Source organism: Filicampus tigris, chromosome 17 (assembly GCF_054856515.1).
Source record: "Filicampus tigris isolate MCC_2025a chromosome 17, RoL_Ftig_1.0, whole genome shotgun sequence".
NCBI classification, from domain to species: Eukaryota; Metazoa; Chordata; class Actinopteri; order Syngnathiformes; family Syngnathidae; genus Filicampus; species Filicampus tigris.
Window position 1 is genome coordinate 13,953,861 of NC_141233.1, and position 11,243 is coordinate 13,965,103.

General features: G+C 44.2%; 1 protein-coding gene across 1 annotated transcript in view; it reads right to left on the bottom strand.

Annotated features, from left to right (window-relative positions):
- LOC147133503 (ryanodine receptor 1-like) overlaps positions 1–11,052 on the bottom strand; it is a 43,246-nt gene extending 32,194 nt beyond the window's left edge. The window contains exons 1-32 of the mRNA XM_086013185.1: positions 11,005–11,052; positions 7,967–8,086; positions 7,790–7,888; positions 7,249–7,269; positions 7,085–7,159; positions 6,913–6,991; positions 6,654–6,766; positions 6,479–6,578; positions 6,302–6,398; positions 6,151–6,225; positions 5,908–6,064; positions 5,662–5,826; positions 5,437–5,558; positions 5,168–5,354; positions 4,958–5,093; positions 4,778–4,873; positions 4,512–4,630; positions 4,270–4,403; positions 3,934–4,175; positions 3,649–3,841; positions 3,349–3,565; positions 3,043–3,147; positions 2,841–2,944; positions 2,673–2,756; positions 2,439–2,598; positions 2,190–2,337; positions 1,866–2,071; positions 1,624–1,798; positions 925–1,133; positions 477–835; positions 266–395; positions 24–184 (exon numbers count right to left, since the gene is read on the bottom strand). Of these exons, the coding sequence (XP_085869311.1) occupies positions 24–184; positions 266–395; positions 477–835; positions 925–1,133; positions 1,624–1,798; positions 1,866–2,071; positions 2,190–2,337; positions 2,439–2,598; positions 2,673–2,756; positions 2,841–2,944; positions 3,043–3,147; positions 3,349–3,565; positions 3,649–3,841; positions 3,934–4,175; positions 4,270–4,403; positions 4,512–4,630; positions 4,778–4,873; positions 4,958–5,093; positions 5,168–5,354; positions 5,437–5,558; positions 5,662–5,826; positions 5,908–6,064; positions 6,151–6,225; positions 6,302–6,398; positions 6,479–6,578; positions 6,654–6,766; positions 6,913–6,991; positions 7,085–7,159; positions 7,249–7,269; positions 7,790–7,888; positions 7,967–8,086; positions 11,005–11,052 (4,436 nt within the window). The remainder of the gene's footprint in view (positions 1–23; positions 185–265; positions 396–476; positions 836–924; positions 1,134–1,623; positions 1,799–1,865; positions 2,072–2,189; positions 2,338–2,438; positions 2,599–2,672; positions 2,757–2,840; positions 2,945–3,042; positions 3,148–3,348; positions 3,566–3,648; positions 3,842–3,933; positions 4,176–4,269; positions 4,404–4,511; positions 4,631–4,777; positions 4,874–4,957; positions 5,094–5,167; positions 5,355–5,436; positions 5,559–5,661; positions 5,827–5,907; positions 6,065–6,150; positions 6,226–6,301; positions 6,399–6,478; positions 6,579–6,653; positions 6,767–6,912; positions 6,992–7,084; positions 7,160–7,248; positions 7,270–7,789; positions 7,889–7,966; positions 8,087–11,004) is intronic.
- Between the last annotated feature and the right edge of the window lie 191 nt (positions 11,053–11,243).

The window sequence follows — 11,243 nt, forward strand, 5'->3', positions numbered from 1 at the left end:
TGATGGATCAAATGATATTTTACCTATCATGGATGTTGCCTTTATCGTCCCCTACGGTGACCGTTACGTTCCTGACTTTGCTGAGATCAAAATGAGGATCATATTGGTGATAGTCAGGCGTGATCCAACCCACCCACACACAGCTTGGTTCCTGGCCCGCAAACACTCGCACAGAATAGTAGTACTGGTGAAGCAAAGAGTTTCAAATAAATGTCTGGCTCGATCGTTTGAATATTGGCCATGGATTGTCGAAACGATTTCATACTGTGGTGGTGTTGAGGATGACGTCCATGTCATCCCTGTCATCTGGCACCACGTCTTCCACTAAGCGGGGCATGGTGGGAACAACAGGTGGTGGGGTTATTAATGCAGCCTTCTTGGCCTTGAAAAGGAATCTGGAATAAATAACAAGTGTGATTACTGTGTATGACAAGTTGGACCCTCCCTCAAATAACCTGCCTCAAGCAAACACCAACCCCTTTTTCTTGCTCTTCTCAGTCGAGGCGTCCTTCTCATTCTCTCCATTTTTGATGGCAGGTATCTCCTTGGGCACTGAAGGTTCTTTCTTCTCCTCTTCCTGTTCTTTGCGAGTGGCTGACTTCTTGAGTATTTCAAAATCAGAGTCTGGGTCCACCTCCACCACCTCATCTTCAGGGATGGTGAGGGTGCGAGTGAGGAGGGTGGTGCCTGCGGGCACTTTGAAAGTCTCGTGGAATTCAACTGGCATGCTGAGCCTTAAGAACAGCAAATCCGTGTTGGCGTTCTGGGATCCAAATGTCTTGTGGGTTACCTTGAGACAAGGAGCAGTTTCCACCGTCCCATCAACACGGGACACCTAGAATGTAGACAATGATAGTAAATAACCATGCTAAATACTATGAATATGAAAACCACGACCAAACATTGTAGTATAATGCACAAAACCTCAATGTGAGGATGATCAGTCGGTACGGGAATGTACTGAGGGAGGCTCTTGCTGAACCACATTGTGATGTCTCTTTTCATGTTGATGGCAAAAGGTTCAAACCCCTCCTGCAGTCCACATATAGTAAAGTAGCGGAGGCTGCTGACGTTCTGACCCAAGTTGATCCGGCCCACCTGGGACAGGCCAAGACTGCATACTGGTATGAAGCCTACGGATGTTCCACATTCTTTGTAAATGAATTGGAATTAGCATGCAAGAGTGTTACAAAAACTCATACACCCTATAGACCAGAGGCATGGATCGGATCCCTTACAAGCAAGAAACCTTTCCAAGCCCCCCCGTCATACTCACATCACAGCTTTTAATTGTCCCAAAGCTAAGATAGTGACTAGTGAGTGGTATAGTGTGTTTGGTTTATTGGAGGGAATATTGTTTTTTCAAGGATATGACAAGTTATTTTACAGAGCCCGAAATGAAACCCTCGGTTTCCAGGGACCCAAGTCTGAGAGTCTGCTTTTCAACAAAGTCAGTATGTTGACAATTTCAGTGTCGAAAAATCGAAGCTGAACAGAGCCCTTACCTAACTCCATTAACACCATTCAATTGATATTTTCTTTACTTTGAATGACAATGTGTCCCGATATTTCTGTCCATGGGCTGCGTCAAATGTCCATATCATGGCTTGTTACTCCGCTTACCTTCTCCTATGTCAATGTCCTTAAAGGCCATCTCTGAGCCCGAGTCACTGATCAACATCTCTCCATTGAGCGTGAACATGATGTTCATCTCGGTGAGATCGATCATGCAACCCACCACGTCACCAGATTGCCACTGTCGACCAAACGACTCGTTTCCCACGTGCCATCGTTGGGCCTGAAAATGACAGCAGTTGATGTGGCTCTTCACTCACGACTACTTGACAAGAGTTCCTCGCTCCCACCTTGAAGCCATTGAAGACGTAAGCCAACTCATCCGCACCGAGCTCGGTGTCGGCTCGAACGCTGGGTCGGGCCCAGCCCACCCTCATCTCTCCGACTGTCACAGCCTCAAATTCAAAGTACCACTTGCCCTGTGTGACACCATAAGACTTTTCTGCTCTGAACACTCGGATCTTATCTCCACGAGTGCTGCTTGCTCCAGGCCCACCTGCATGAACATAAATAGAGCAGCGGTGATTCTACAAAGCCTTTTTAGGGTTTAATCCTGGTGCTGCTAGACAGGAAATCATGTTTTTCTTCTCTTATAGACTGGTTCACAAACTTACTGCTCTCCTGGTCGGGTGGTTCAATGTTATAACCATATCCGATCAGGGTTCGAACTGCCGCGCAAACTGTATCTCGGTTGGTCTTTTTGGTCTTTTCATCCAATAGGATGTAAGGGACCAGACGAGGATTGCGTTTGTTCATGATGTCCTGTTCAGGAAAAAATTTGCACAAATTGAAGAGTCGCACAAGTTGTTTGATGTTTACATTATACACAGTATGAAAGCGATGTGCTAGCTGCAGAAATGTACCTGCACAATACTATATGTCCAGCCTTGGCGAACCCGGTCTCTGGCCCACACGTTGTGTCCATTTTCCGCCAGCCTTTCCACGAGAGTGTTCTGATTAGGAGTCAGCTTGACATGATTGAGGTCCAGAGGGGCGGGTTTATATCCACTGCTCTGCATGTAACTAAAGAAAAGTGTTGTGTTTTAAAGATATCTGAGACAACTACAAGAATCATTTCAAAACAAAGAGTGACTGACGTTTTTGGAAGCTTGGTTCTTTTCAGATTTTCCTCTGCTTTCTCATCTCCCATACCTACATGACACCCCAGTGCTAACAAAGTCCTTTAAAAATAATCGTACATGGAGTTAGAGAAGGAAATGGGTAAACGTGTTTATTATTAGAACTAAAATAAGGCAGTGACTTACTTGAGAGTCTCTCCTGACATTGCTAAGTTGTAGTTTTTTTCAGGTTCAGGCAGACTCTGGAAATCAACCAGGCAAGGGTGGAGCTTCTTGTTGTCATCACGAAACTTGAATGAGCCATTGAAATGGAAACAGAAGGGGTATTTCAGCAAGTGTTCCATTGTATAATAAACATTTTCAGATGACTTAATGTACAGGAACTCACTGGTCCATAGGTCCACCCTTGCTCAATACGAGTCACGGCCCATAGCTCGTGACTATTCTCTGCTAGCTTCTCACGAATACGTTCCAAATGGGGAGGAAGTACAATCTGGCAAGATTAAAATAAGAATAAAAACAATAATAATAATGAAGAGTGAAATTAATGAAGTGTGAGGGCACATCAAAAGTGTGATTAGATGCCAGCTTTGGGTGCTTCATTGCGGGTTTGAAAGTTTTCATGGCTCATCTGTCCAATTCTGGAGCCTGGCAGCTGAGTTTGAAGGTTGCTGACGCTTTTGAAGGACTTTACCTGTATAGTGTCCACAGGGCAAGGAGTGAAGGCTGTGTGCGACAGGGACTGTGTTGGACCCAACAGGTTACGGATACCATCAAAGTCATGCTTATACTCCTTAATGGGCTCGATCCGCAAGCGATCTCTGGGCAGCACGGCCTCGTAACACGGAGCGTAGCCCGGTGGTGGAAGGAATTTGAAATCACCATGGCGACCTCCCAGAAGAAATCGGAACCTTGCAGTTAAGGGAGGAAAATTGCTTATTTAGTCCCACATGAACAACAGTTGACCTATCATATCAGAATTAGTGTCCAATACTTCACGCCTGCGGAGAAGCTGACAGCAGGGAAGAAGAGGCCATCCAGATTGAAGTTCTCAAACATGCCCTGGACAGGATGACCATTGATGCGGAAGGAAATACTGGGCACGTTCAGGTCCAAACAGCAGCTGATGACATCTTCTGCTGCCAGAATGTGCTGATTGGGTGTGGCAACATGACGCGGAACACGTCCTGACAACAGAATGGGACACATTTAACTGCACATGCATATTGTTGAATAAAACTGTAACATTTCCCAAGTGTCCGTACAATATTTACTCTACCTGACCAGAGGTGAAGTCCATCAAAACCGTATGAGTAGAGATCATCCCCAACACCATTGGCCCCCCAGCCCTCCCCTCCACCGGGGTATGGACTAAATCCCTCTGTCAGAGCCCAGCCCACACGCAGGTGATACGGCTGAGCAGTGAGGAACGGCTCCACGTGGTCCACCATCACCTCAAAATACCACTTTTTATACTGAGTGGACCCTTCGCATGTCCCGAGGAAAATGTTGGGTCTCATGCTGGATGGAGGAAGGTCACAACACAAGCAACTTTTAGACAATAGTTCATCATCATACTAATTCTACTGACATCTGGCCGTATAAAACCACCCACCTGGTGACATAGTTTATAATGTTGGTTTGGAGTAAAAGGTCCCGGCCAGGGAGCAGATTCTCTGTAATCAGATTCTGGTTTGACCTTACGGCCACACCGTTGCACACGCATAGAGAGCAGAGCACATCCAAGACCTAGATAATGGAAAGCCGAGAAGAATGTTCAGGTGCTGCCTTGCACCTCGATACCATAGCATATGTAATTTCCAGCGTTCTTCGCACGCACCCTTACATGCTACACACCTTGTGATTGCGTCCATGCTTATCCAGCAAAGAGATGATGGATTTGATGTGGTTTTCCTGGATTATGTTCAACACCTCCGGGCTCTCAATCAGAACGCAATACAACACCTCCAAGATTCCTATAAGAACAGATCAAAGTATGACTTCCAAGAGAAAAAAAAAAGCTTGAGCAATTACACTGCACGGGCAAAGTTTAGTGTCCAAATAGTAAATGTGATAGAGTCAGAGTTTTTTCCTTTGGCTCGATGAAAGAGCTTCTCAAGTACCTGAAGAGGCCTCCAAACGATCCAATTTACTGACCAGCCAGTCGAGGTTATCGCAAAACAGCGCGCAATTTGAACGATTGCCTCGGATGAGCGACGCTTTGGGAAGAAAAAGCATCAGGGATTATAATAATCTGCCATAAAGGATACGTAAAAATAGGGCAAATCCCCCAAAGGTCATACCTAGCAACTCATACAGTAAATTGACTATCTCCTTCCATGACTCTGCAGCTTCTTCCCCAGCATATTCTGAGAAGTGAGCGGCTGTGTTGTAGACATTCAACCGATCAACACAATCCAAAACGAGAGTGATCATCCCCTGTCAAGAACAAAAAACAAGGACGGATGTAGGAGAGCTCTTGAATAACACGAAATACGGGAGGGAAGACAAACCTCCTCTTGAAAAAGATTTTGCCTGTTCTTGAGGGAACGAAGCTTGAACTGCTTATCCTCATGCTCCAACTCTTCCTCCGGCGGGCGGAAGTAAAAGATCAGGTCCTGAAGTGAGAGCACCACCGTGTCCATTGGCAAATTGTGCGGGTTTGCCGATTTGTTTTTCCCATTCAAGGCATCTAAACCTCTGTTGACATACGGAGAACATACTGCGATTACACAGAAGGAAAAACACGGACCATCTTGGGGAACTGTGTGTGAAATGCTACTTGATGAATTGGTTGAAGAGGCCTGTCGTGCTGTAAATCATCCGAGCGGCTTGAGACTCTTCAGTCTGAGAGCGTGCAACTGTCAGTGCGTCATCCATATGACCTTCTTTATGGAGGATGGCCTATGAATTGGAAAAAAAAAAAGGCAATCTTGGAATGATATATGCTCAAATCCAAATATGCATACAGATTTATCACACTAACACTTTCCCTAATCTGGAATACCTTTCTCTTTAGGGGACCTAAACGGGCGGATTTCGCATCAACAGCTGCATATGTGAGCCAGAGACCAGATGAGGCATGTTGCACAAAGCACATGGACTCTCCATACTTAATCTCTGGAATGCCCATGCCTTCCACATCCCGCTTCTGGCCGACTTCGATTTTTTCCTGTGGTCCACATAAAGAGGGATTTCCTCATGAAAGCTGCAAGGAATCCACTCAACAACCACACAAGCTATTTTCACTTACCTTGGAAATTCTGAAGCAGAAGGCAGCCATTTTTGAATTGGCTTTTTCAGGGTCAACCAATAGAAGGCCCCTTTCCTCATCCAGGAGAAGGTACCTTCCTGTTGTTATGTGACGTATTCGGAATGACTGGCCCCATTTGATGTGACCCCCACTCCACCTAAAGTTGCAAAAAGAGCGCATGTGGCAAACTGCAAAGTCGCTCAAAATGCAAGCTTGGAATGGAATGGATTTCAGGAGACTCACGCGATACGAAGTGGCTCAAGTCGCCACAAGGAGCGAGCGTGACTGCATACCGCTCCTCCTTCATAGTGAGCAACTCTTAAAAGACAGAAACACAACTATTGTCAGCCATTTTATGCCCACACGGGAATTCGATTTGAGCGGTCTTGCTCACCTGCGCTGGTCATCCCCTTGGTCAGCCGCTGGGATAGCCAAACACTCGTCCATGTGACCATGGAAAAGCCTGAGCACATACCCTCCAGTCAGAAAACCTGCAGAGGAATAGTCACACTGCTGTAGGAGAGCAAGTAGGTTTATAGATGGAAAAAAAAATACAAAGAGGTAAGCGGACCTTCAGCTAGTTCACAACCCGACATCACAGGGGTCATAGTCCACAAGGTTTGCATGAAGGAAGCGTCGACCATCAAGTCACCGCTGGCATAGGACAGATGCTGAGAAGCGGTGCAAGCTAGGAATTAACAACTGTCGACAAACAAACACTGCAGGTGGATACAATTTGTGTTTACCAGATATCGCTCTGAAGAAACGCTGACAAGAATGAGGTCATCTCCCACTCGGACCTTCTCGCCTTCAGATCTTTGCTTGGAGGCCGGGTGGATGGTCCACCAGCAGGCCTCTCCTATGGCACACAAACAGACGCCACAATCAATGTACTTTCGTAGTCAGGTTGCCACAACAAGTGTCTAGCAGGTTCTTAAAAAGTCCCGCACAAGGCTTTGTGTATTGCGTTCATGTGCTGAAATTTCAAATGTCCATTACACCCACCTGTGGAGTCCTCCTGCAAGCCCACATCAAACGCCAGCTTGTCCGTGAGTGAGCGTGACGTTGTCAAACAGCTCAAGTACTTGGAGAGGACAATTCAAAACGGAGAGTGACAAAGACAGAAAGACAACATACGCTATGTCGATCTTTGAATGTTGTGTCGAGACGTGCTCACCATGCTCGAGTGAGTGTGTTTCAAGAGGATGGCATGTCCGTACAGCAGAGTTCGATGGCCCCCGCCTTGTGACGACTAGAGCACGAGCGGGTAGAAAGGGTGGTTAAATTGCGACCGCTTGGAGCAAAGCAGACAAGACGAGAGAAAATGTGAACTTAACTTACCCATTTATCCAAATCAACAGCCTATGGGAGGGAAATACAACATTCATTTATAAAGTGATATCCCATATGGCAGGCAGTAACTATTATTTATTTATTTTTTTTTAAATAATATGTTGTATGCACCTTCATTAGTCTAAACATAGCATTCTGATTAATATCGCCTTTGTGGAATATGAGTTAAGCAGCAAAATTCACCCGTTTTTAGCCATCTCAGGGGGCGGCCATTTTGTCACTTCTGTCGACTGAAAATGACATCACAGTTGCTCAGGGTTGAGGTAACCACCAATCACGGCTCACCTGTTTTCTGAAGCTGAGCCATGATTGGTTGTTATCTGAGCCCTGAGCAACTGTGATGTCATTTTCCGTCGAGAGCAAGTGGCAAAATGGCCGCCCCCTGCGATGAACAAAAATGGGTGGATTTTACTGCTTAACCAGAATGCTACGTTTCGACTATAGTGGAGCAGTATAAAACATCTTCTTGTAAAGAATTTGTTTTTTCGATTGACTTCCTCTTTAAGACGATATGGAAAAGAATAAACACCTCATCCACAGAGGTGTTGGACAGCATCTCCTGTAGCGCTCGCACAGATAAGGACTGCTCCAGTATGAAGCAGCAGATGGCCAGGTCGGGCGGGACATTCTGAAACACAACAAGCCATTTTCTGTAACAAAACCAGGAGATACCTAAGCCTAGGATAAAAATGGAGCCGCACCCTACCTGAGCGTTGGACGTGGTCTCCAGGAAACAGAGACGATTCCCAAATCCTTCGCATGAAAGGCAGAGTTTGATCTGCTCTTTCAGAATGGAGGCGGTGCACTGCAGAACCACATGATCATCCTACAAAGACAAACGCAAGTGTCAAGTGAATAAAATGCATTTGTGGTGGGTTTCAGACTACATTGGGCATTTAATGTCTTAATATTATAGCGTGATAAACCCTGTATGTTCTGTGTTTTATTATGGATTTTACTATATACATTAGTGGTAGGTTGGAATGTGTCCATTAAAACACATAAACCATAGCTGTTGTTTAAAGCCCTGATTGTTCGAGCATATCTTCAATGCCGTCATTGGCCTCAGATCACTGGCTCCGTGAATTTGGCCGCTCCCCGGCTCATATAAGCCCTCTATTTCAAGCCACTGCACCTGCTGTTCACGCGTCCTCTTTTGGAACTCACCAGATATTTCGGATATCACAGAGAAAGAGCGTCCCGCATTGCCCTGCTCCAAATAATCCAATTAGTTTGGCTTGTTCGCATGATGGAATTTGCACCCTGAATTCCTTGAGCCAGGACGCAGGCCAGGGGGAAATGCTGCAGATATCATTTTGGTAATAAGACTCACACAGACATACAGTCCAGTCAGTGTCTGCTAGGTTAAATCATTATGTCATATACGGTATTTCATTTGACTTTTGTATTAATGACATACTTGAAGCTAGAATCATAAACAGATTTGAATTCCCTGCACATTTTTCCTAATGAGTTACCTAATATTGTTTGAGCATTTAGCAATGCGGCCTACCGAGCTATGAGCATTTCTATCTCATTTATCCTAATGTCAGCATGTTCCACAAACTTTCAAAATAATTTCAAACTTTTGTAAAAGTGTTATATTTGAATGTAAGATATACACTAGAACGTACGTTCACAACATACTGGTCTTTTGGTAACTCTGAAAGCTAAAAAGAAGTCTGCAGGTTCTTGGACATTCTCTATTTGGGTTCAAATAACCTACCCATTGAAATTAGAACAGCTGCCTCAGTGGAAATGTTGAAATCGTGATTTAAGACTGATTTTTTTTTTTTTTTTTTTTACACTTTCGCATTTGGTTGGTGGCCTGTTTTACTGCCTCCTCTCCTGCTTGGAGATGGCAATAATCGAATCTGAGGTTGTTGCTGTATTGACTGCCTGGGACAAGATTTGAAGTAGACCCGATAGAGGATTCTGTATCGGCCGACCAGGTCAGGTTCTAAGAAAGAACCAACCACCTGTGGTGCTCCATGTAATTAAATGGACTCTTATGCTGGTTTAATTAACATTTTGCTGATCAATGTTGCCTACTCGGCATCCATTGCAACCTGCTGCATCTCCATTTTTGGTCCCTTCTCAAGGTTTCTTCTTTTTTTCCCCAAATGGAGGTTTTAGGTTTACATCAGGGGATGTTAACAATCTTTGTCAACAGTGGACCTGTGAAGCCATTTGAGACTCTCTTGTGATTAAGGGCCATAAAAAAAAATCAACTTGATTTGAGTTGACCGTCTGAAAAAAATGTGGTATTAGTGCATCTCTACTGATTATTAATGAGTGCAGTCTGCCTGGCAACAAGAAGCTGAGTAAATTCATGTTGACCAACTTCCAAGTCGCCATCATTTTTTTAATAACTTGATGTAATAGTGCGATTTGACTTACAAAGTAGAAAAAATAAAAGAGAGTTTTCATCATACTGTATTGACGTACTGGTGATGAGGTGAAACAAATGCACACATTTACTCAGTGATAAACGAAATTACTGCAAGTACAATTGGTATTAATAAGAATGATGATGGCTAATTTTTTTTTTTTTTATCATTGACATAAGTCGCATAATTGCAGAAAAAAGATGCTAATTCTGCAATTTACAATAACTGTCAGTGTCACCAATATGGGTCTAAAGTGCTGGCACACCAATCCTTAAACAGTGCTGTCGTGCTGACAGAGCAAATGGCAGATGTACGTGTCGGGTTTCTATGACGTTCTATCTCTAAATTAATGTGTGTAATGTTGTGCCACTGCGGCCGCCAGACAGACTGACGATAGACCGAGAAGGACGTCTGTTTACTCATTTTACGACATCTCAGGACTGACAATCAGCTGCAAAACATCAAGTCAGCATGTTTATACACAGTGTTTTGGAACCAGTGTCTAATATTGAACATGGCTCTATAACCTCAGTAGCCCCAATTCCCACAAGGACTGAAGTAAGCAGGTGCTGAAACGGGCCTGACTTTGAAGCTGCTAATCCTCGCACAGTATATATAGACCCCAGGCAGCAACTGACGCAAACTTTATGAAGCATTTTGAGCATACTTTACGTCAGTCCTGCATAACAATAGCAACTGGAGCAACATCTCATTTGTGATTTTAAAGATGTGATATTGACCATAATAGTTGACACTTTTCGACATAACTGCTGTCGCCCAGAAAATAAATGAGCTAAAATGTTAGCCCCTTTCATTTATTCCATAGTAAATCATAGCTGTGATCCAAAACATTGTGACCCTATAAACCAATGGTAGGCAACCTAAGGCCCGTGGACCATGCAAGGCCCACAAATAAAAAAAACACAGATGAACTGTTACAAAAAAATTAAAAATAACAAATGAATAAACGGCAGGATTAAGACAAACAAAAATGAAGCTGAAAGAAAAGAAGCCCAAGTACTGCTTTGCCACTGCTTAGCCGTACATTTTTGGCCTCGTAACCAGCATAATGTAGCGCAATGTCCTGCTACTTTACACACTACTGTTTGTGTGGTAATGATTTCTCCTCAGTGATAAACCAGTACAATATCAAGTATCCACAGGGATATGAATAGATAACAATGCCTGTAAACAAAGTCAACTGTTCTTGTCAATCTGAGTGTCCTGTATAGTAAATACATCCAACAAAGCAAAGGCGCTAAGGATCTTAATCTATAAATGGCTGTTGAAGGGAGAATGACTTTTTGTTTTTTTAGTTATTATTCCAGAAGAAACAAGAGACAACATCACTTACTGTTCGCAAGAACTGAATCTCTTCCTCTCCATCGGCACCTTCTGCCATTCTGCTGAGGCATTAAGAGCACCACCCTGAGAGAGAATCGGGCTTTAGGGTTCTCCCGGTGACTTCCTAGAGAAATGTTGCTGAAGGGTTTCTGAAGGGCGATGGGGGTCTCAGCCCCTTTCTCTCTTGGACTGTTATATGACAGCCAAGGGGATTGACTGCTCATTCATTACTGCATCATGGAGAGGAGG